This window comes from Malaclemys terrapin, chromosome 14 (assembly GCF_027887155.1).
Source record: "Malaclemys terrapin pileata isolate rMalTer1 chromosome 14, rMalTer1.hap1, whole genome shotgun sequence".
In the NCBI taxonomy this organism is placed as follows: domain Eukaryota; kingdom Metazoa; phylum Chordata; order Testudines; family Emydidae; genus Malaclemys; species Malaclemys terrapin.
This window is the reverse complement of record NC_071518.1, coordinates 8986043-9006459: the sequence shown is the minus strand read 5'-3', so window position 1 is coordinate 9006459 and position 20417 is coordinate 8986043. Positions and strand designations below refer to the sequence as shown.

The following is a 20417-nucleotide window of genomic DNA, read 5'->3' as shown; positions in this document are numbered from 1 at the left end:
AATTTTCAAAAGTGTTCAGTACTCAACTGCTTTTTTTTTTAAGCCATATAAATAAGTGACTAGGTTTTTCAGACCCACTGAGCATCCAGCAGCTCCCATTGATTAATGGGTGCTGAGCAGGTCTGAAAAACCTAGGGAACAGCAGGTCACTCGTAACAGTAACTCTGGTTTGGTGTGCTTTTTCCATGTGGGTCCCTCTCACGGTCTTTTAGCTGGCAGTGTCCATTGGGCCCACACATGTGCCCTTCAGGCCTGTGATCCCTCAACTGAGAGCTTAAAGACAAGTGCAGTCCCAACCACCACAACGGGCTTGTCCACATGAGGAGTTATTCCAGAAGAGCTCTTCCTGTGGACCCTCTGAATCCAAAAGAAGAGTGCCTTATTCCAAATTAGTGTAAAGTAGATTAAGCTAATTTGGAATAAGGCGCTGTTATTATGGAATAAAAATTTCCACAAATGGAGTTAAGCAGGGATAGGTAATCCACTTTAAATTCACACCCCACCTTATTCCACATTAACCTTCACGTGTACACAAGCCCGCCATTTACTCTCACCCGTTGAGTTGGTACACAGTGGGGTCTGTCTGCTCTCCGGTATTATTAGAAAAAAACCAGTCCCCCAGTCCTCACCCCATCAATGAGGCACCAGTTTTAGAATTAAAGTAACTGTTTTCTTGTCCTGTTGGCCGTTACCTTTACTCTAGGCCACTGACTGACTGACTAGGCAGAGCTGCTTTCCCACCACTTGCCAAACAAAGGATAGTGTCCAGCGGACACTACCGACACCAGGAGATTCCAGAAGTTCAAGTACTTAATTCTACAAGTGGGAAATGCAGAGGCAAACTGAAGAATTTACTGATCTCTTCTCAAAAGCTCTCCAGTGTCTTTTTGGCTCATGTGCAATGAGCCAAGTTATTCAGAGGCAGTGAAAAAGCTATCTTTTGGCATGTACTGTATTGCCCTCTGGCATTTTCACAAAAACTACAATTCAAGTTGAGCAAAGAGACTCTTAATTTTCCTTAAAAATTTTGGCAATACAAGATTCCTCCCCCACAAGAAGTTGGTAATTTTTTTTTTTTTTAACTGGTATCTGATCAAAACCCACGGGTTTGCCTTAATTTGTTGACATAAGAGAGAGCTGCTGACTAGATGTGATGGCTTTTGGAACCATTCTTAAAAACATAATGAAAGCAGCATGGCATAGGCTAGTTGCCATTGCTAATGTGAAGACCAGCTGCTATGTAAAAATGACTTTGTTCTGAAGGGAATAGTGCGTAGTGCATCCAGCCTCTCTGCATCATCACACTGAGAAATCTGCCATCAGCTGAAGCCAGGGAACATTTAATCTCTTTAGCAGATATTTAAAACAGGCCACTCAGTAGGTGGGAAGTTTTTTGTTTAGTGAATACAAATAATTCATTTGATTGTCCTTTCTCCTGGAATGAAATGGTATATCTGGACCCTTAAGGATCCCTTCACCTTTACTTGCATAGGGAAATAGAAATGTTTGTGTAATTCTCTTAGGAATTTGGTCAGGATTTCATCATACATTGAAGTAGCCAAGAATTCTGCACTCCAAATCTGCTGATATCTGATCCACTGAAGTCAGTGGTCTTATTTCACTGGAGACACTAACATCAAGTGTGACTGTAACCTGAATATGGTACATTTTGAGAGCGATATCATGTAACGTTTATAGGGCAAGACTTATTTTATTTTAATTTATTGCTTTACAGACCAAACCTGGCTTTTTACTATTAAAAAAAGCTTCTTAAAGTCCAACTTCTAAAATATCCAATATAATTTATGGAGATTTAATATAGATCCGAAATCTTCATAATTAAGTCCTATAAGCAACAGACTTTCTTCTCTTATTTAGCGCCACTGATTTTACTTATTAAACTGTAAATATGAGCTATAGCAATCTGCAAATACACTGTTGCACATACCTACTGCCTTGAGAAAAAGCCACAGAAATACAAGGTATATTGTTGCGTGATCAGAGCAATGATTCAGTGTTGGCACTTTGTACTGTACTTTGAAAAAGCAAAAGAATGGCCAAATCAAGAGGTTTTACCAAAAAATGTCAGGAATAAAGAAGACAAAGACCTTCGTGAAGAAATGCTGCAGATTGCTCTTCAGCTTATATATATTTGAACAAAAAAATGGTCTTCGCCCATTGCTTTTATCTAGTTATTTGGGTACAGAGGAATTCCTCTGTGCTTTTGAAGATGTAGCTTAAACAACAATATTGATCCTGAGAACAACAACAGGGGCAGAGAACAGTCCACACAAGTCACCACTGGCTTGTAACCTTAATGAGATGAGTTTACATAGCCTTTAATACACATTTCCAGCTCATCTGAACATAAAGTATGGCAATAATTCAACCATACTGTATCAGGCTTTGGGTATCTGGCAGTACAAGTAAAGAAAGTTATAGTAATTTTGGCAGACAATGTAATTTTGCATCCTGCTGTGACTAAGAACAGAGCTCATTGTTTTATTACAAACATTCCCTTTTCAATAAGGACATCCCAAGATATCCTACCCCTTCATTCAAATGAGGAAGGTTCGCTCTTAAAAACTTCTTGTATATTTAAAGTTTGCTATTTTGCTGAAATTGAGACACCAAGGAAAGAACCTGTTCTGAGGCTTTGATGTGCTTTGTCCCAAGGTATCCTGCACTGTTACTGGTTGTGTCCTCTAAGAAATACCGATAATTTACCATCATGCCACATGAAGCAGTGATCCCACGGGGGCTTGTGTCTGCCATCCAATTTATCCGCCACAGCACTGCACCATTCTGAAGGTGAAAGTTTGCTACTGGATTAAGGGCATATCCACGGTGTTTCTCGCCATACAGGTACCAAGCACAGAGTCTCATAAATGGAGAATGCAATGCTTTGACCAATCTTTCCGATCTCACCCATTCGTTGTTAGTTAAGAGCCTCTTTAGCTTTTCAGCAGCAGGGTCACCTGTGATCTCAGAGATTTCTTGGCATTCTGCATCTGTAAATAGTTCACTTCTCCCCTGTTCCTTTGTTTGTGAGGTCAGAAGTCCAATGAGCCACTTGGTGAATCCTGGGATAGGTGACAGACTAGAAAACACTTTGATCTGAGGAAATTCCCCCTGTAGACCAAAAGAAAAAAAACAAAAATCACAAATCAAGCATGACAATTGCTTTTTTTAAATGAATGGAGAACTCTGACTCAAGGAACAATTGCTAAATATTCTAAAAACTGTTTAGGACAATTTACTGTCAGGAGGGACAAATGGTTCTGAGAAAAGATTATCTTCTTTAGCCAAAAGGATGATTTAGTACACAAGCTAATGGTGTGTGCAAATACCATATAAAATCACCTCTGTCAATAACAGATTAGTTTCAAGTAAGTGTTTGCCATTCTGAGAATGTTTTTCCTTTACAGCTGATAATTATAATCTACACAATAAAGCTCAGCTAGGTCTATAGGTATGTGTGTTGTGCCCATCAACATAGCACGGTGTCCATTAACGACCCTCCCCAGAGGAATAAGGTGAAAGAATTTGGCCATTTATGACTTTCCTGCATTTTTATTATAATTTTCCCTCTTTTGACGTGAAGAAATGTATGGGTAGTGGGGGAGAGGGGGGAAATGAGGCTTAGGCTAAATTTCTATGATCAACTCAGGAGGCTTCTTCCTATTAGATACCAAAGGCAGCGTGTCTTATTTAGATTTTTTAGTCTTGATGTCAGTGGCCCTTTCGGATGAACTGGTGCCACTTACTCAAGGATTTTTCTGAATCCAGCATTTACTGAAGTGTGAGAAGAGATTATGTACCATTGGAAGCTACTTTTCGTACTATCCATGTGAACTGCAAACACTTTAAGATAAAATTTTATGTTGAGAACAACAGAGTTGATCCTATCAATCAACATTTATAGCATCAGTTGAAGCATCTCTTAGGTGCTAACAGACATATGAACAGAAACCATTCCCTTTGGTAATTATGACAAAATTGCATGCTAATTTTGAGGTGTGCTGACATCAGGACTAGATGAAGCCACCAAATGCATTGTCGTTTGGACTTAACGCATCAGGAATTAACTTAGATATCAAGCCTGGTGGGTGAAGGAGGGAGGAAGAAGCCAAATTACAACAACCCAGAGTGCTTTTTAAAATTACTTTTCACACTGAGGGGGAGGAGGTCTCAGACATTTATAGACTTTACAATAACATCTTAATGTCAACATAAAATTGCCTTCACAATACATTTTTCTATTTTGAGTATTTTCTAGATTATCATTAAAAAATCATCTTCATTCAGATGCTATCTTAAACTGACAAATGCTAATGGGAGTCATGCTGCTAAGGCACTGCATAGCAAATTTACCCTGTACATTCTAAAATATAACAGTGCCCTATCAAGTGTCAGACACAAACATTGGAAGAAGAGCCCTTTTAAACTCCTGGATTTCCAAATTTAAGACCCAATTCCCTGAGAGCCCCTGTGGATGCCTAAAGAAGTGAAAGAGGCTCTGATGGGATCCAGTCATATAGAACAGCTTTCAAAACCAAAGTCTAAGAAACCTGAAATATGAAACCACACACAACCCCAAAATGTATGTCTACACAATTTAATATTCTTAAAAACAATATAAATTCTGCAAGAATAAAGGAATCAAATGTTTGGTTAAAATACTATGATGGTCACCAAGAGACCAAGATCAAAATACAGTTCCATATCCTCTGGTCCTGTTAAAAAAATAATTAAACATACTTGATACCCAACATAATATGGGGTCTGATTTTTAAAAATGCAACCATTCAATTGCCCACACCTAATCTGTTTGTCAATTACTTTTAAATACATACAATAGTCAGTATATGTGCAAAGAGCTTTCCAGTCAAAATGTATAAGTGGCTATTTGCACAAGCCAATACCAAATATGCATGCAAAATGACATGACAGCACCCCCTCAAGGTACTTGGTCTGGCAGGGCAGTCAGTCAGCTGCTCTTGCCGGAGTCCTTATCGGAGTCCCATTTTTGAACTATGAAGTGTGTTAGTCTAAGTCCTATTGGGGTGTTCAGATTTCCCATTATACCTGGCAGGGTTAGCTGCTCCTGGTTTTCAGAGTGCCTAGATACCCCTTGGGGTCTTAAGTCTCTGAGAGATGGATAGGGAAACCCAGGTGTACCCACGCCACTGGGTTCCAGCTCAGGGCCTTTAAACTTGAGAGGCAGTATCAAGACTCAACAACTCATCTAGCTGTGCCCTGAGTTCTTTCCTACCTCCCTTGGTTCCATAGACTTTCCCAGCCTGTAGATCTGGTTGTCCCTTTGCTGGAGTTATCTCTGGGTGACTTCTCACCAGCTTGGTGGCAGGACCTTCCTTCTCTAGTTTGTTTTCTCCAAGGAAGCTGTCCTGCCCCTTTGCTTCTAAGCTCTTTTAGTCTCCCAGCTGCTGTGAAGCTGCTAATCAGCACTGACTGGTGGTTGCTGCATTAACTCCTTTGTTTCCAGGCCACCATGGGGTCCATACACCTCATCACATATACACATCTGTACATATTACAAACTGAATTTGAATGTAACTCAAAAATAGATTTTCCCACAAACATTTAGAAGCGGGTCTCCTGCTAAAAAAGTCTTGAAGAAAACCCACATTTTGGCCTAATGCGACAGATATCCTCTGCCAAACATCGCAATCCAGCAACTGAGGTAGTATATTTATTAGTCAGTGGGAAACATAAAGCAAGCTATTCATAATGTTAAAATGTCCTGAACAGTCATTATCTAACATTCTGCAGAAAAGGACCTAGGGGTTACAGTGGATGAGAAGCTGGATATGAGTCAACAGTGTGCCCTTGTTGCCAAGAAGGCTAGTGGCATTATGGGTTGTATAAGTAGGGGCATTGCCAGCAGACCAAAGGACATGATCATTCCCCTCTATTTGACATTGGTGAGGCTTCTTCGGGAGTACTGTGTCCAGTTTTGGGCCCCACACTACAAGAAGGATGTGGAAAAATTGTCCAGTGGAGAGTAACAAAAATGATTAGGGGGCTGGAGCACATGACTTATGAGGAGAGGCTGAGGGAACTGGGATTGTTTAGTCTGCAGAAGAGAAGAATGAGAGGGAATTTGATAGTTGCTTTCAACTACCTGAAAGGGGGCTCCAAAGAAGATGGATCTAGACTCTTCTCAGTGGTAGCAGACGACAGAAAAAGGAGTAATGGTCTCAAGTTGCAGTGGGGGAGGTTTAGATTGGATATTAGGAAAAACTTTTTCACTAGCAGGGTGGTGAAGTACTGGAATGGGTTACGTAGGGGTGGTGGTGGAATTTCCTTCCGTAGAGGTTTTTAAGGTCAGGCTTGACAAAGCCCTGGCTGGGATGATTTAGTTGGGGATTGGTCCTGCTTTGAGCAGGGGGTTGGACTAGATAGATGTCCTCCTGAGGTCCCTTCCAACCCTGATATTCTATGATTCTGTGATCTGTTAGATAAAGATCTTATTAGCGAGAACCACAAATGTTCACTCTGTGAAAGTTGAGAAAAATGTCAAATATTTGTTAGCCAAAGGAAGGAAGTATTTGCCTCCTACTTATGTAATGGTGTTGCAGTAGTGCCACCAAACCAATGCCTCAAAAATCATCATATTGGCAACTCTACGATGAAAAAATAAATCAGAGATACCAATACAATCCCTGTAATTCTAATTAATCTTTCCACTAAAGCACTGCAAGACAGCTTAATTCTGCAGATAAACATTTAGTGTATTCTAGAAATTTAACCAAGTTACAGAAATATAGAAAACAATAGAAAACCTGTATACTACTGAACATTGAACAACATTTTTCTTGTAGCTATGGCAACCAGTTTAAAAACACTGGTGAAAAATATAAGTCTACTGTACAATTTACTAAAATACATGACTTACATCGTTTACTAATTGCTACAGTAAAGACTCGTACCATAAACTGATCTCCCGTGACTGACAGTCCTAGAATCATCTCTCTCTTCCTATCAAATCCCAGCACACAATTCAATTTAAAGCAAAAATGAGATTGCCAAAGAACTCAAGTTACATAGACAATACAATGCAGCACTGGCAGAATGAAAGCTGTGGAGCACTGAGCTGCATCACGGTATGTACACACAATTTAAACTTAGATATGGTATAAATCAGGGGTCGGCAACGTTCGCCACGCGGCTCGCCAGGGTAAGCACCCTAGCGGGCCAGCCCAGTTTATTTACCTGCTGACGCGGCCCCCACTCGCTGCGGCCCCCACTCGCTGCGGTTCGCTGTCCCGGGCGAACGGGGGCGGCGGGAAGCCGCGGGAGGCACATCCCTCACCCGCGCCGCTTCCCGCCGCCTCCATTGGCCTGGGATGGCAAACTGCAGCGAGTGGGGGCCGCGATTGGCCGTACCCACACATATCCTGCAACGCTTGTGCAACAAATCTTTGCCAGTGGTTGAACAGGAAAAGGAAATCTATGCCTTTTGCAGTGCCAATGATTTGGAGAGAGCCAACAGATCTTACCAGCAATTGCTACTTCTGCATGGTGCCTCCAGTTGGGAAAGGTGTGTCAAAGAAGAAAAAGTGGACTGTGCATTATCCAAACATTCCATCAGCTATACGCCCAGTACCCCACGGAAAAGAACTGCCGGTTCCTGATGCACCAGAATCATTTTCACTTGAGTCAGATGAGGAAGAGGAAGAGGAAGAGGATGAAACTTCTGGTCCTGAACCATCAATGTCACAGGACCCACATTTTCTCCCATCCTCCTCCTCTGAACCACACCTCATAACACAAGGTGAACTAAATGACCTTGTCAGGGATTTGGAACTACCTAAGAGTAAGGCAGAGCTGTTGGGCTCCAGACTACAGAAGTGGAATCTCCTGGCAGATGATGTTAAGGTTTCCATATTCCATGACCGTCAAAAGGATCTTGTCCCATTCTTCTTCATGGAAGGTGATCTTGTAGCCTGCAACAACATCGATGGTGTGATGGCAGCCCTCAACATCGTTCACGATCCAGATGAGTGGAGACTGTTCATTGATTCATCGAAGACGAGTCTTAAAGCTGGTTTACTGCATAATGGCAATGTTTTGCCATCAATTCCAGTTGGTCATGCAGTCCATATGAAGGAAATCTATGACAACATGAAACAACTTTTGAGGTGCATAAACTATGACCAACATCAGAGGCAGCTTTGTGGTGATTTGAAGGTTGTTGCTCTCTTGCTTGGTCTGCAGACTGGATACACAAAGTACTGCTGTTTTCTCTGTGAATGGGATAATCGTGCAAGAGATTCCCACTACATCAAGAAAGATTGGCCACTCCGACAGTCATTGGAGCCTGGGAGTGTTCAGCATCCACCACTTGTTGAATCAAGGAGGATTTTTGTTATCACCCTTACACATCAAGCTGGGTCTGATGAAGAACTTTGTCAAGGCCATTGACAAAACACAAGCAGCTTTCAAGTACCTCAGTGGAAAATTTCCAAGGTTAAGTGAAGCTAAGATAAAGGAAGGTGTCTTTGTTGGTCCTCAGATCCGTGAACTTCTTCGAGTTGATGCATTTGACCATGCATTGCGTGGCAAGGAAAAGACGGCATGGAAAGCCTTGCAGTTAGTGGCAATAAATTTTCTCGGAAACAACAAGGCAGGCAACTACAGGTTGTTGGTGGAAAACCTCCTCAAGGCATACAAAAGCCTTGGTTGCAACATGTCACTAAAGATACATTTTTTGCACTCTCATCTAGATTTTTTTCCACCGAACTGCGGAGCAGTGAGCGACGAGCACGGCGAGTGATTTCACCAGGACATTGCAACAATGGAGAAACGCTATCAGGGCAAATGGAGCCCATCAATGCTTGCAGACTATTGCTGGACAGTGACAAGAGATGCTCCATTTAATGAATACAAGAGACAAGCCAAGAAGCGCCAAGTAGACACTGAATATTATACTAAACTATGTACATAATAGTTTTTTGCCTTTTGTTTCATAATAAATTTTATTTATATAACCCTTTTGCTGATTTTTAAAGATACATAAACAGGACAGGTGAAATATTATCATGTAAACAACCATAAACACATTAAAAGACCTAGGTTTACAATTCATGATTAAAACTCTACTATCTACACAATATACATAGACATAAAATGTAAAAACTTAAATATCTTAGAAACAGTAGCCAATCAGTTGTTTTAATTGTCATATTTGAATTCAGCACATCAAAATACATAATAAATAAATCTCTGAAGCAGATGACTTCTCAAAAATTGTAGACCGGTGTTATTTTTAATCGTGGTGTTCCCTAAACCATGGCAAACAACCCCAGGTGACTAAGATAATGGGAGTCACATCCCAGAATGGATATTAAGAGAAGCAATTTGATTTGGCCTACCATTTCTTGTTTATTGAGACTACAGATTTTAGTAATTTGCGGGATAAAATTAGTTGGTGCTCAATATCTTAACACCACTTCTTATCCTACAAGTTAATAAGCATGAAAAATTAAATTGCAAGTTGGGTAAAGGAATTAAAAAGAAGCTATACATGTAGCCTAAAGACAAGTGTCTACCACATAAGCATTAATGAAAAAGTAGCATAAAAGAAAGTAACATTCCGATCAATTATTTAAAACATTTACACAAGTGATATCCAGGAAGCATAACCAGTTATTGATTTATGAAAAGATAACATTTTACAGAAAATTCTTCAGGTAATATTTACCTTGCAAATAAGCACTGAACTTTAGAGAGCGAGAGAACTCATGGAAGAATCTAGGCTGGGGTGGGCAAACTACGGCCGGGGGGCCACATCTGGCCCTCCAGGCATTTTAATCCAGCCCTCGAGCTCCCACAAGCCCTGCTCTGTGAGGCTCCAGGAAGCAGTGGCATGTCCCCCCTCTGGCTCCTACACATAGGGGCAGCCAGGAGGCTCCACATGCTGCCCACGCCCCAAGCAATGCCCTCGCAGCTCCCATTGGCATGGAACTGCAGCCAATGGGAGCTGCAGGGGCAGTGCCTGCGGACACCTTTCCCCCAGTTACGGATCCCATCCGAGGAGCTGCAAGGGAGTGGTGTGGAGCTACTAATCCATCTGCGTGTCAACATGGAATTGTTAGATGAACATATCTGCCAGGTTTAGGGCATCTTTGTGCCAGCAAGCAGCACAAGACCACAGTGCAACAGAGAATGGAGTTCAATGTCTTGAAAAAACATTTAACAAGTTGGGGGGCAGGGGGGGGAAAAAATCAACTCTTAGTCTTATACTATTATTTGCATTAAGATGATGCATATAAGAAAAATCTGTTTACATATAGTAATATGGGCGGGAGGGGGCGGGAAATAGGAATTTTCTGCATCAGCATGCCTGCTACACTGGTTGAAAATTGCAATACAAGTTTCCACCCACCCTGCAGCTCTGTGACGGAGATCTGTTTAATCTGATGATTAATGGCTAGGCACCTCAGCTGTGCAGTGTAAACAGCAATGTCTTCTATAAAACATTTTAGAAAAGTGGGTAACACTAAAGCCTTTATCAGCAAACCTGGATAGAAAGGGGCAACGTATGTCTAGTGTGGAATTTTTAGATAAATTACAAACATTCTCATTCTCTGGGTTCAAATTACACACTTTAATATTAAAGAAAAAAACTATAAGAATGCCACATACATCACCACATAACAGGACCAAATTCTGCAGCTGCCACCCCTAAATTCCATGACATTGTTACATTATTTTACAGTAATGAAATATCTTTCGTTTCCACCCTTATGCTCCCATGTCTCACAGCTGAAAATCATTTTTGTCAAATTAGTTGATCATTTCCAGGGACAGTTTATTTCACTACGCCAGGGGTCGGCAACGTTTGGCACGCGGCTCGCCAGGGTAAGCACTCTAGTAGGCTGGGCCAATTTATTTACCTTCTGACGCGGCAGGTTGGGCCGATCGCGGCCCCCACTCGCCGCGGTTCGCCGTCCCGGGCCAATGGGGGCGGTGGGAAGTGGCGCGGGCGAGGGATGTGCTGGCCGCGGCTTCCTGCCGCCCCCATTGGCCCGGGATGACGAACCGCGGCCAGTGGGGGCTGCGATCGGCCGAACCTGCCGCATGAGCAGGTAAATAAACTGGCCCGGCCCGCCAGGTGCTTACCCTGGCGAGCCACGTGCCAAACGTTGCCGACCCCTGCACTATGCCCTCTGGACAGCCTACATCCACACTTTCCTGGCCTCTGCTCCCAAAATATTCTCTAGTTACCCACAGCTCAGATCTTTCTTCCCACTCCTGTGTGCCAGGGAAGAAAAACTTCTAGCCAGCTTCTGTGGCTCATCTCACCAGCTCCCCCTGGTCTGCAGCTCCATTGAACAGTGCAGGGATTATGCAGTGTAATTCAATTAACCCCTCCTTGTGAGGAAAGCCGGAGAGCAAGAAGTAGCTGCAATCAAGAAGGAAAAACAATGTAAACAAATCCAAAACACCACCTGGGCACTTGGCTGCTACAAAATGGTAAATTCCATAGCAAGAATATGGTATCTTCCATTATTGTTTGAAGTGTTGTTGTAGCCATGTTGGTCCCAGGAATAGTAATGCCAGCCTGTAGTTTATAGCGACAAGCTTTCTTTTGAGACCAGCATTCTCATGGAGAATGTTAAGTGTAATGAGCTCTGCAAGATTCCAGTGTGATGGTCCTCCTTGCTGGTTTCTCAATTATATATTGACTGACTCAAAGATCCTCTTTGGCCAACCATGAGTGATTAAAAAAAAAAAAAAAAGTGTTCTTAAGAATTTGAGGAGGTTTGCTTGTAGCAAAGTTTGCCTGAGTAGGGTGGTGGTGCTAGAGATAGTACAACTGCCATCACCAAGTGCTGAAAAATACCAGAAGAGCTCTTTGAAGAAACCATTTTCCCCTATAATGTGACTTCCCATATAAACAAAAACAGAGCTCCATCCAGACAGGGACTCAAGGAGGGCTGAAAGTGCCTCCAGTGTTTCGGATTCTTTTATGCAAGCTTGTCTACTATGTTGGGCCTACAGCTTTGGGAATAAGGAGGGGTTGCTGCAAGCTGTAATGCACAGATCCCCCTTAGGTTGGAAGGAAAATAGGCAACATAAACAAAATCTGCCCACTGAATCAAGGGAAAAGACTTTGTCAAAAAGTAAATTAGCAAAGTTTTGAGGTCTACTTTGCTATGCAGATTAGGATAGCAGGAGATTTCGAGGCCACCTTTCAGTGCTGTTAGGAAGCAGAAGAATACAGGGCTTTATGAAAGACAAAAGCCAAGCCCTTCCCTTCCCCACATTGACAGGTCTGGCTCTTACCTCCTAGCTTGCAGAAGAAAGAAAACACACTGCCCAAAATGGCAAAACTGAACATGAAGAACATTTCCTCTTGCTATTTATGTATTAACTCTGATGTCTGTATCATAGCTCCCTGATAACTATTAACATTTACTGAAGTATAGTATACTAGTGGCTTTCTTGGGCTGTGGGATTATACTTTGTTTACCACTGACTTTTAGAAGTAGTTCAACTGTTGACCCTAAACCAAAATATTCACAAAAGAAGTTACTGGTGAAATCCATTATGGGAAGGAAAAAAATAATAAAAAAGAGAGCAAATCGTGTTTTATTAAAGATGGATTAAAAACTGGGGAACTGGTCCAATCTTTGCAGCTATAGTACTATCACACCTGATGAATGTTTGAGTTTAGGAGCTTACCTTAGGTGGCCACTTCTTGCAGAAAAAATAAATAAATGTAGTAAAGCGTACTCATTTATGTTGTTGCTAAATTGATGTGCTAGTTTCTTGGGCTACTAATGGATCCATTCATGTTTATTTTCTTGTCAGAAACACGCACACCACCAAGAAGCTGCTGGTGGTGGTGTTTTTGTGTGTTTGTTTTTTGCAGAAGGTTGCAGATCCCATCCTATTACTCCCGACTCATCTGAAACTGCTGCATTCCAAACTAGCTGAACAATGAAAGCAACAGTCCAAGGTCTCATTTTTCACCAATGAAAGCTAAGATTGTGTAGGAAAATAAGTTCTTACCAGGTCACCTTGAACAAATTAAGGTAGTAATTAACAACCCAACCACAAAGTCAAAATCTGCTCCCAATTGTTATGTATTTTAGAAACTGTTAACCTGGGCATTCTGTCTAGTCTCAGTTTGCAGGTATAATAATATGCCACTGGCTATCAGCTTTTTACCAGTTCTCTCAAATGCAGACCTCACCGTGGTTATCTATGTCTTTGTCACCTGCAGACAGAATTACAATGCATATTCTGTGAATATTTGAAAACTTCAGCTAGAGAGAAATGCATCTGTCCATATGCTTACATATCTAGACATTTTTCACCAGTGCTCTGTAAATTACATTGGCTTTCATTTCTAGGTGCAACACAAGTTTTAACTTAAGCCCTACGTGGTTTGTATCACTTGTTCCCAAAGACTGTTCACCCTTTGTTATACCTGCAAGCTGAGACTAGACAAAATGCTCAAGTTAACAGTTCCTAGATTTGTACATCAGGAAACTAGTGCTAGAGTATTGTCAATAGAGAGGCTGTTGGAAAACTGTGTAATGAATTGTGCTAGTCATACATATAACCCAACCCGTTAATATACTAAACAATGTTAGATAAATGATTATCTATATTATAGGAAGATATAAAGGACTTTTTTTGTTCTTGTACATGTCCCTGCTGATGCAGAATTTCAAAATTTAGCTTAAAAATTATTGTGTAAACCATGACAACTGGTTTGTGTGTCTTACTCTGTAAAACCCTGGTCTATATAAATAGCAGGTGAAACCATCACAAAAGAATTGTTAACTTCAGGTCCCCCACAAAACAAGTTAACATGCAAAAACCCAAGGCCACAAAAACAGACCAGTAAGATCAAAAACAATTTGAAGGTGCCAGTGGGGTTGACAGCAAAGAATAAATCACAGAAGTGAATTTTAGCAAGGTAAGCAAAAATATATTCGTTTAGGTTAATTATTGTGATTTATGCATACAAATGTTTAGTTGGACTTTAGAATGGATAGGTATGAGGCAAAGTTATGGAACAGGGTATAAAAAGAAGACACAGGGGAAGAACACAGCAGACACCAGAGATTTGAAAAAAGTCACCCTGTCCCCAGGAAACGTAACTTTTCTTGCCTTATCTGTTTTTGAATGTATATGTAATTCATAGGTGCTAACAGCATTGTCCTAAAATGTACAAAATAAAGGCTACTAGAAATGGCTTAAAGCTAAAGGGGAGTGGATCTCATTTGCCTTCCAACAAGCCCTGATTCTGGAATTAGTTTGCCTCCTTAGCTCAGGGTCCAAATCTGTGGATCTTCAGGACACACCCTTGCAGGATCCCAGAGCTTGGGCTCCAGCCTGAACCCAAACACAGCAATTTTTCAACCATAGCCCTGTAAGCCTGACTCAGCTGACGTGGACCAGTGTTTTTAATCCCTGCATAGACATATCTTGAAAGCCTATTTGTCTAGAGTGAGTTTGACTGGGTAGGAAGTATTTTAGTGGACACTGTCTTAATTTATATTTAATGACTATCCTAATTTATATGTGAATCTAGTACATTGAGTTAGGTTCATTCTATGAACTGAGATAAATATTGAGACTGGAATGTTTAGTGCAGCATACTTTCTCCCGTGAGTCACTTTATGCATGGAACAAACCAATCTCTAAAGCCACTGTTCTGATCTCCTATAAATACACCTCCACCCCGATAGAACGCTGTCCTCAGGAGCCAAAAAAAAAAATCTTACCGCGTTATAGGTGAAACCGCGTTACATCAAACTTGCTTTGATCCACCGGAGTGTGCAGCTCCGCCCCCCCCGGAGCGCTGCTTTACTGCATTATATCCGAATTCGTGTTATATCGGGTCGCGTAATATCAGGGTAGAGGTGTACCTCAAAAACCATTTCTATCTTGATGCCTATGGTAAAATGCCAGCTGATAATGGCTAGTAAGGACAACTAATATTTAAAGATTATTCAAACTGTTAATTGCTCAGTTTGGAACATGTGTTCACACAGGCTATCACTGTTAGTTTTGCCATCAACTTCATAATCTCCTCCATTTGTTTTAAATTAGACTAATTCTTTTGGGCAGGGGATGTGTCTTGCTATGTGATTACACAGTGCTTAGCGGGGGGAGGGGGGGAAACTGGGGCCTCTTGGACTGCAATAATACAAACAATAGTAATGAAAATCCATATTTAGAAAAACGTCTTTATGAGGGCATATACTTTAAAAAGTGTGTGTGCAGTTGTTTGCACCTGCAAACTGGATAGAGACCTGGTCCTATATGTCCTCGCACGTTAGAACACAAAGCCATGTCTATATTAGGAATGTTTTCCAGTATAGCTATATCAATATACTATACTGCCAAAGTGTTCCTATTGTGGAAACAACTTTACCAGCAAAACTGTGCTTTTGCTGATATAGCTTAATCCAGCCATTTTACATCCCTGAATGAAACAAGCTATACCAGTAAAAGTGCAGTTTTGAGGATATAAATGTGTCTATACTAGGGGCTTTTGCTGACACAGCGGTCAGTCAGATATCACACCGCTTCATACCCCTTACTGCTATAGCTATGCCAACAGAAGTTTGTAATATAGACATGGTCTTTGTCAACCTCTTATCAAGGAGATTAGGAGGAAGTTTACCATATGGGCAGGTCAACCACTTTGAGGGTTACTTTGCAACTTCCTCTAAAGTGTCTGGTACCAGCCACTGTTGGAGACAGGATACTCGACTACACAGACCACTAGCAATTCCCATATTCCTATAAATTTTCCGAAGTCCTTCTAAATAAAGAACTAAATGCAAAGAGTGGTTATAAACATATTCCTAACTCAGTGGCTGTGTCTTTTCTGATTTAATGAGATCACTTCATGACAGAATGTTTTGCAACTTCCCTTATGAAAAATGACAGCAGAGGTTCCATTTTTGAAGTTATACTGGCATTTACAAGTAGATGTGTCACAGTGGGTTAAGTTAAGGCAAAGTCAGAAAAAAAAATGAAGAGTTTTAATGGAGAATGAAAAAAAGTTTAAAAAAATTGCAATGCCTTGGGAAACCATGAATTGAATAACCTTCTGCTGCTCAAGCTGATGTCCACAAAGGTTAACTCAAAACATGTGAAGGGTTACAGAAATGTATGAAACATTAAGTGTTAAACTGTAAGGGAAAAAATAGAATATTGCTAAAAAGTTTACTTAGTTCTTTCATAATATTCCCTCTTCCCCCAAATATTTTACTGGCAGCAAAATTAAAAGACTTTTTTACCATTCTTAAACTGTATCTTTTAGCACATAGTGGTCTTTGTGTTTATTATATAACAGGTTTTCCTTCTTCACACATTGCTCCCAAATCTACCTATTTTTCACATAGGTAACTTGGCTTACACGGATGGCATGCAGTATCTTACACCAACAAAATTCTTGCTGTGCTACACATCTTAAGATGCTGCCACCAATTCACAGCTGACTCAGCACTGCAATTATATTGTTGGCCCCTTTGAAGTGGATAGAACTGTGCTCCAGACAAATGTCTGCACTGAACTCAGGCAGCCTTGGAAAGTCCTTCACTTTTAGCTGACCCAAAATACAGAGCAAACAAATGCAATGAAGGAGTATCATCAGAAAGCTGAGCCCTTCTGCCAAAATTAGGCTGCCAATAATATTGATGATTAGATGTTCCTCTTTTGCCCTGGCTGCCACAGCTCTGCAGAAGAGGTTCCATAAGACAAGTGCTTTGAGGCTGTAATGCACTGGACTCCTCACATCTGGTGCATGTAGCTCAGTTTGGGGGGAGGAGGGGAATAAATGATGAGGTCGTGGACAAGGTAAACCTTAAACATACGTATCCAAGTTCAACAAAGAATCACTGAGTAGTATCACTTAGACAACATAATGATGAACACAGTATAAGAACTTAGAGGGAAAGAGGAAGAAAGGACTCTTCCCCTTCACATTGTCAAAGTCAATTGGCTGAAGTCACCTGACCCTGGTTCAGCAGAGACTGAAATTACTGAGAGGGTAATCATGTAATGAAAAACAGTTAGTTAGATTAATAGGATTGTGTACAGCTTTTTAAGGATGTAAAATATATAATGGTAGTACAGAACAGAGCCTGTCTCGTCTTGCAGAATTTGAGACAGGAAGTTCTCCACGTGGAAAAAAATCAGTTTCTCCCACAAATAAAAATAAATAAATACCCTGTAATCCCATTTAACAATCTAAAAATCTTTGTCCAAAATCTAACCCATTTCCAGGTGGCTGTACAAAGATAGTAAACAATGCTAAATTTGGTACTTCAGAGTTCCAAGAAATAACATTGTCTCATTAAAAAAAAAGTCATGTTAAACTAAGTAGACTTTACTACTTATTTTGTGTCAACACAACTGCCTGTAATCACCACTGAAAAGGGTAATTTCCATACCTGCTTTAACTGTGAGCCAAGCAGTTAATTATCACAATTTACACAAAAATCACTTCCAAAGATATAACTTAAGACTTATCCCGACATTAAATTATGCCAGCATCAAGCCAGCATTTCAAAACCTTTCAGGCAAGCCATCAATTTTCCACATCTGCAGGAGAAGTCTGTTTCTCCCTTCATATATAAACCCCAACCACTTCCCAACAAAACTACAGATTCATAAAGGTTAGATATCACACTGGAATACCTAAAACAAACAATAAATACTAAAACATGTCCATTTCTCTCCTAAGAATGCAGGAGCAGTGTTAATGTTATGCTAAATTATTACAGCAATGAGACCGGCTCACACAGTCTCAACGTACTAAATTTTGACACAGCTCTCAATTCTAGCCCACATACATTTAATTAGGCAGGATTGTGCCATGATCATATAATCCCAATCCAACTTCACGCAAATTGTATCCTCCCAGGCAGCACAGGGCCATAAATTCTTGTAGTTTATAGGCACTACAATCACTAATAATGAAGAATGCTGATAGGGAGCATGTGTAAGAAGTATGGCAAGGTGGAGCTCAACAAGGACAACAGGTAGAAATGTATGAGAAAAAAACTGAGCAATGGAAGGAACAAGTGGCAAGAGGTAGAAGGAAGAGGAAACAGCAAGAAAGAGGGGGAAGGAAGAGAGGAAAGAAAGAATAAGAGACATTAGGAGACAAAGAAAGGACAGTAGAGAATCAAAGAGAGATACCTCTTCTCAGCCCTAGTCTATCCTATTAGTTTAGGTCGAATTCAGCAGCGTTAGATCGATTTAACCCTGCACCCGTCCACATGACGAAGCCATTTTTGTCGACTTAAAGGCTCTTAAAATCGATTTCTGTACTCCTCCCCGACGAGGGGATTAGTGCTAAAATCAACCTTGCTGGGTCGAATTTAGGGTAGTGTGGACTCAATTCGACAGTATTGGCCTCCTGGAGCTATCCCAAAGTGCTCCATTGTGACCACTCTGGACAGCACTCTCAACTCAGATGCACTGGCCAGATAGACAGGAAAAGCCCCGCGAACTTTTGAATTTCATTTCCTGTTTGGCCAGCGTGGCGAGCTCAGAAATGACCGTGCAGATCTCATCAGCAGAGGTGACCATGGAGTCCCAGAATCGCAAAAGAGCTCCAGTATGGACCGAACAAGAGGTACTGGATCTGATCGCTGTATTGGGAGAGGAATCCGTGCTAAAAAGACGAAATGCCCAAATATATGAAAAAAAATCTCCAAGAGCATGAAGGACAGAGGCTATAACAGGGACCTGCAGCAGTGGCGCGTGAAATTTAAGGAGCTCACGCAAGTCTACCAAAAAACCAGAGAGGCAAATTGCTGCTCCGGGTCAGAGCTCCAGACATGCCGCTTCAATGATGAGCTACATGCCATAGTAGGGGGTGCCCCTACAACTACCCCACCCCTGTGTGTGCACTCCGTCAATGGATTCTCACGCAACAGGGATGTGGATTTTGGAGACTAGGAAGATGATGAGGAGGTGGTGGCTGAAGATAGCGCATAGCAAACAAGCGGAGAAACCGTTTTCCCCGACAGCCAGGAACTGTTTATCACCCTGGAGCCAGTACCCTCCCAACCCACCCAGGGCGGGCTCCCGGACCTTGAAGGTGGAGAAGGGATCTTTGAAAATATAATATATGGTTTAAAAGCAAACGTGTTTAATGATTAACTTGCCCTGAAGACTTGGATACATTTGCGGGCAATACAGCTACTGGAAAAGTCTGTTAACGTGTACGGGGATGGAGCAGAAATCCTCCAGGGACGTCTCAATGAAGTTCTCCTGGATGTACTCCCAAAGCCTTTGCAAAAGGTTTCTGGGGAGGGCAGCCTTATTCCGTCCTCCATGGTAGGACACTTTACCACGCCAGGCCAGTAGCATGTAGTCTGGAATCATTGCATAACAAAGCATGGCAGAGTATGGTCCCAGTGTTTGCTGGCATTCAAGCAACATCCATTCTTTATCTCTCTGTGTTATCCTCAGGAGAGTGATATCATTCATGGTCACCTGGTTGAAATAGGGGAATTTTATTAAAGGACATTCAGAGGTGGCCACTCCTGCTGGGCTGTTTGCCTGTGGCTGAACAGAAATCATCCCCGCTGTTAGCCACATGGTGGGGGGAGGGGTGAAGCGATCATCCCATTAAATTGTGTGTGTGTGAGGGGGTTAGTTGGGTTTGTGCTGCACGTTAACCCGAAAACCACAGCCCCTCCTTTTAAATGGCCAACCCAACGGGTGGTTGGTATGGGAAATGGGGCGCTGCTGTTTGAAACCATTTCCACATGTTATGAAGGTTAAAAAAGGCCAAAAGACTGTGGCTTACCATGTCTGCCTGCAAGCCGAATTTTGTTGCCCGCCGGCCCTGTGTGTGATCTCTCACACCAAACCGGCAGGCCCTCAATATAAGAGGCTACGTAATGTTAACAGCTTGGTTCACCGTGAAAGTGAGTCTACCCATTGTTCTCTAAAATGTGTCTTTTTAAATACTTCTCTCCCTTTTTTCCTCCCGCAGCTGCAAATGTTTCAACTCTCCCCCTATCAACTCCATCCCAGAGGCTAGCAAAGATTAGAAGGCAAAAAAAAAAAAAACCCACGCATTTGCGATGAAATGTTCTCTGAGCTCATGCAGTCCTCCCACACTGAAAGAGCCCAGCAGAATGCATGGAGGCAGACAAGGTCAGAGTGCAGGAAAGCACAAAATGAACGCCAGGACAGGAGGGACACATGAGAGGACAGGTGGCGGGGATCAAGAGGATAGGTGGTGTCAGTGTGATGAGAGGAGGCAGGACGCAATGCTGAAGCTACTGGAGGATCAAACTGATATACTCCAGCGTATAGTTTAGGTGCAGGAAAGACAGCAGGAGCACAGACCACTGCTGCAGCCCCTGTTAGCCACATAACCAATCGCCCTCCTC

The 20417-nt window shown here is 41.7% G+C and overlaps 1 protein-coding gene across 1 annotated transcript in view; it reads right to left on the bottom strand.

The window, feature by feature from the left end:
* Nucleotides 1-1686: 1686 nt before the first annotated feature.
* The window catches only part of MLYCD (malonyl-CoA decarboxylase), a 55082-nt gene continuing 36351 nt past the window's right edge, over nucleotides 1687-20417 (bottom strand). Inside the window, exon 5 of the mRNA XM_054048938.1 lies at nucleotides 1687-3132. Coding sequence (XP_053904913.1) covers nucleotides 2599-3132 — 534 coding nt within the window. The 3' untranslated portion in view covers nucleotides 1687-2598. The remainder of the gene's footprint in view (nucleotides 3133-20417) is intronic.